Source organism: Tachysurus fulvidraco, chromosome 7 (genome assembly GCF_022655615.1).
Source record: "Tachysurus fulvidraco isolate hzauxx_2018 chromosome 7, HZAU_PFXX_2.0, whole genome shotgun sequence".
NCBI classification, from domain to species: domain Eukaryota; kingdom Metazoa; phylum Chordata; class Actinopteri; order Siluriformes; family Bagridae; genus Tachysurus; species Tachysurus fulvidraco.
Genome location: NC_062524.1, coordinates 2,007,514 through 2,012,513, shown reverse-complemented (window position 1 = coordinate 2,012,513; position 5,000 = coordinate 2,007,514). Strand labels below are relative to the sequence as shown.

Sequence of the window (5,000 nt, the reverse complement as noted above, 5' to 3'; positions counted from 1 at the left end):
CACACACACACACACACACACACACACACACACACACACACACACACACACATACACACACACACATACACACACACACACATACGCACACACACACACACACACACACATACACACACACATACACACACACACACATACGCACACACACACACACACCACACACACACACATACACACACACACACACACATACATCTGAAAACACAGAGAGACAGGTTTAAAATAACACATACACATACACACACACACACACACACACACACACACACACACACACACACACACACACACACACACACACAACAACACAAACACACATACCACACAACACAACAACACACATACACAACACAACACAATACACATACACACAACTACATACAAACACATACACACATACACACACACACTCACATACACACACATATACACACACACACGCCCATACACACACACACACATACACACACACACACACACACACATACACTACACACACCACACACATCACACACACACACTACACACACACACAACACACACAAACACACACAACACCACACACACACACACACACACACACATATACACACACATACTCACAATACACACACACTATCACACACACTACACACACACACATCACACACAACAAACCCAACTCACATACACACTCACATACACACACATATACACACATACACACACACACTCACATACACACACATACACACACACGCTCACATACACACACATACACACATACACATACACACATACACACACATACATACCCACACACACACACACACACACACACACACACACACACACACACACACACACACACGCACACAGACACACACACAAACTCTGCTCTAGATTAAAAGACATGTGTTTAACAGAACTCTTACATGTGAGATGTTTATTTATGTGATAAAGTATAAAAGACAAACTGTGTGTAAATCTGAACTCTAACTCTACACATGAACAGAAACGTGTCTGAACTCTCTGCTCACTGTAACGAGTCACTGTAAGGAGTCACTGTAACGAGTCACTGAGACGAGTCACTGTAAGGAGTCACTGTAAGGAGTCACTGTAACAAGTCACTGAGACGAGTCACTGTAAGGAGTCACTGTAAGGAGTCACTGTAAGGAGTCACTGCAAGGAGTCACTGTAAGGAGTCACTGCAAGGAGTCACAGTAAGGAGTCACTGTAACGAGTCACTGTAAGGAGTCACTGTGAGGAGTCATGCTGATGGTAAACCTAAGTAGACTTTAATCAGACCTCTGTATGTGGTACAGGCATATGTAACCATGGCAACACATTGTTAGTCTATGTACCACTTTTACCATCAGATATGTAGCATGTGATGGCAACAACTAACCCGATCACCATGGAAACGTATTGACGTTTTTATAGTTTCAACATCAGGTATGTATCATGTGATGCTATCGCCGTGGCAACATGCCACCTTTGTTCTTCTACAGTCTCCGGATGATTATTAACCCATACGTCACGTCCCTGAGTGCACCACGCGTTACACAAACAGAACTCAGAAAGTGTCTTCAATTTGCATCCGTACTTTAAATTTCACTTCTCAGGTTGTGTGTGTGTGTGTGTGTGTGTGTGTGTGTGTGTGTGTGTGTGTGTGTGTGTGTGTGTGTATCCAGCACTACAAAGCTATAGCTGATAGAAATGCCATATGAAATCTAAGCTGACTTTTCACACCAACGTCACATGACCACACAGTAAACTCCTGAGTAGCAGAGTTCCAGACCTACTGTAGGGTTATTATTATTATTCCTCTTATCTTTAGACTGATCATTACAGTGTTAGTAATAATACCTGCAGTACTGCGTGGACCTCTGTGCTGATCAGATGGACCCAATTATTCCTATGTGTAACAGTCGTGTAGTGATGTTATTGTGCGAGTGTAACGACAGATTATACAGGAGCGAGTAAATAAACTGCTTTCACTTCATTCAGTTCTGTTTGGTGACATTTATAAGATGTAAACCGGCTCAGTGTCGTATTATCATACGATGGGATATCTGTGTGTTCTAAACTTATTATAATATACAGTCTTATTAAAAATCACTATAACTAATCTGAAGCAGAAATATTTTTAGGTAAACCTTTGTATTATAGCAAAGAATCTATAACTTTGTTTGTGGTTTGTTCCACCACTTTACATATATGTATATTTATGCATAAATATTCAACATGATAATAATAATAATAATAATAATAATAATAATAATAATAATAATAATAATAATAATAATATAAAATGTAACACTATTGCTGTAAATTTGTGTTTCCTGATGTTCTATTTAATTTGTCCTACTTTAAATGTTTTGTTTTGTTTGTTTGTTTGTATTCTGTTTGTTTTGTTTGTTTGTTTGTATTCTGTTTGTTTTGTTTGTTTGTTTGTATTCTGTTTGTTTGTTTGTTTGTTCTGTGATTAAAGCAGAAACTAAACTCCACTCTCAGATCCTCAGGCTGTTCTTTCGGCAAAACTTTAAAAATATATATTTTTTTCTTTTTTGTAATGAATTGTTATGAACTGAATCAGAAGCAGGCTGCTATTGATACGGCTCACATGATGATGAGGGTGATGATGAGGGTGATGAAGGTGAACTCGCCTGTTCTCAGACTGTCTCCTTATCCTCAGGTTCGAACGCTTCATTGGTGTAAGCCGCAATTTTCTCGCTCTTCCCTCCATCATCCTCTTCCTCCTCCTCCTCCATCTCCTGCTCATCTTCCTGACCTTTCCCGGTGTCTCCTCTCCACCTTACGGTGCTCATGCGCTCCGACAGTTTCCTGGCGATCCGCCCGAAGCCGATGCGCTTTCCGTCTGCTCCGATGTTCCCTGCGTACCACATGACCCACATGCCGAGACCGAAGAACATGAGGACGGCGCCGGTGAGCGCGAGGAAATCCCCGTACACGCGCCCTGCGATCTGCGGGGACGCGGCCAGACCCACCAACAGCAGGAGGAAACCGACCAGGTCAAAGATCACCGCCAGGAAGAAGAGCGGCGCGCACTGTCCTATAATCCGCTTCGGATCCATCACTGAAGATGCTGAGTATCCCGGGAGCGCGCGTCGGCTCCTTAAACCACCCCAGGAGCGCAGGGAACCGCCCTGTGTGACGTCATCTGTACCTGCGCCAGGTGCTAGCTCCTGTTGATTGGACAGGGGGTCAAGCAGAAACCCCAAACACGCTGCAGTGCGGTGAAGTCACTGTTACCTCCCTGAAGCTGATCAGTTTCCTCTAACGTCACATCGCCAAGTGATTCACTAGTTATTGATGTATTACACAACCACACATCAGCTCCATTTAATGTGGAGAAGGAAACTGCACTAAAAACCCAGTTCCAGTTCCAGATCAACAGCAGTGCGTTCCTCAGGTGTTACTGTTGGGATATTAATGACTTATCATGAATCACCTGTACTGTATTTTTACTTCCTGCTGAACTTCCTGCTGTGACTCTTCCAGCCCATGTGGACATTTGTGAGTCAAATGATGTTGCATGCAAAATGTGTGCGCTAAACAAATCATCCAGAAGGTCACCCAACGTCCATTACTTTATTACCATCACTGCAGGTTCATCCTCTGTTCGTCATGACCTCGTAATTAAAAGCAAAATCACGACTTATTCTGTGTTTACGTTAAATAAACAGTGATTACTGTAGTGTGTGTTAGTGACACTCGGGTCACAGGGAGCCTGTGCCTATCTCAGGCGTCATCGGGCATCGAGGCAGGATACACCTTGGACGGAGTGCCAACCCATCACAGGGCACACACACACTCTCATTCACTCACACACACACACATTACGGACAATTTCCCAGAGATGCCAATCAACCTACCATGCATGTCTTTGGACCGGGGGAGGAAACCGGAGTACCCGGAGGAAACCCCCGAGGCACGGGGAGAACATGCAAACTCCACACACACAAGGTGGAGGTGGGAATCGAACCCCTGACCCTTGAGGTGTACCCATAACCCTAAGCTAACCCATAAGCCACCGTGCCCCCCCTCATAGGATAAATCATTACAATACGAACTATAATGTCTTTAACAGGTGATTATAAAGCACACATCATCATAAAAATCATGTTTCCTGTCAGCTTCTCCTACACAGATGCATTATGGGTAGACTGACTGAAGAATAAAGTGATAATACAACACGGTCTTTTGTTCGAACCGACACGCCTCTCATTCGTCTTTCAAGTAATTCAGTTTACAGGAAGTAGAAGAGTGAAAAGAAAAAAACCCAGAGATGTATTTTATGAGTTTTTTACAGTAGGTGATATCATACGGTTGGTATGTTGTGAGAGTGAAGTTCTCCCAGCACTCAGAAGATCAGACTCGGGGTATTGATTTGAGCGCCGATCATTTATTAGATTGTGCTTAACTCTGTTAGCGTGGCGCTCAGTGCTCTTAGCGCTTTAGTGTTCTGAAACGAAAATGCGGTCCTCACGCAGGCAGGAACTCACCGTACGGTGATCGTTTCCAGTGCAGATGTTTGATCAGACAGAAGGAACTTTGTGGACATGTTGTATTCACGGTTTAAGTGAGAAATTAATACTGAAAATGTGCACATCACTCACACAGGGTCAATCCAGTCCATATTTTCTATCCCTTATTTTTTTTGTTACCTAATTATGAATACAACAAACTTTCTGAGTGGGAATATTAATGAAATCTTTTGGACGTAAGTTCTATCCAACCTGTACATACATGGACTTAAGTTCTACCCAGCCTGTTCATACATGTACGTAAGTTCTACCCAGCCTGTACATACATCCTGTGGAAGGTAAAGATGGAGTCCAGAGGATGTGATGTGATTGTTCTCAAGGTTTCGTCCTCACGCCCTCACAGCCACTCATCCTCGCCATGATTATATGGTTAGGTTTCTTGTGAGCATCATCTCGTCTCTGTCCTACACGGTATTCTGACTTCCATACCAGCTGCACATTCTCTTA

The 5,000-nt window shown here is 43.1% G+C and overlaps 2 protein-coding genes across 2 annotated transcripts in view; both read right to left on the bottom strand.

Annotated features, from left to right (window-relative positions):
* The window catches only part of LOC113650494 (transmembrane protein 238-like), a 4,657-nt gene extending 964 nt beyond the window's left edge, over positions 1-3,693 (bottom strand). The window contains exon 1 of the mRNA XM_027158886.2: positions 2,652-3,693. Within this exon, the coding sequence (XP_027014687.1) occupies positions 2,658-3,080 (423 nt within the window). The 5' untranslated portion in view covers positions 3,081-3,693 and the 3' untranslated portion in view covers positions 2,652-2,657. The remainder of the gene's footprint in view (positions 1-2,651) is intronic.
* Positions 3,694-4,544: 851 nt separating this feature from the next.
* The window catches only part of LOC113650508, a 2,692-nt gene continuing 2,236 nt past the window's right edge, over positions 4,545-5,000 (bottom strand). Inside the window, exon 2 of the mRNA XM_027158904.2 lies at positions 4,545-5,000. This exon is cut by the window's right edge and continues 378 nt beyond it. Within this exon, the coding sequence (XP_027014705.1) occupies positions 4,958-5,000 (43 nt within the window). The 3' untranslated portion in view covers positions 4,545-4,957.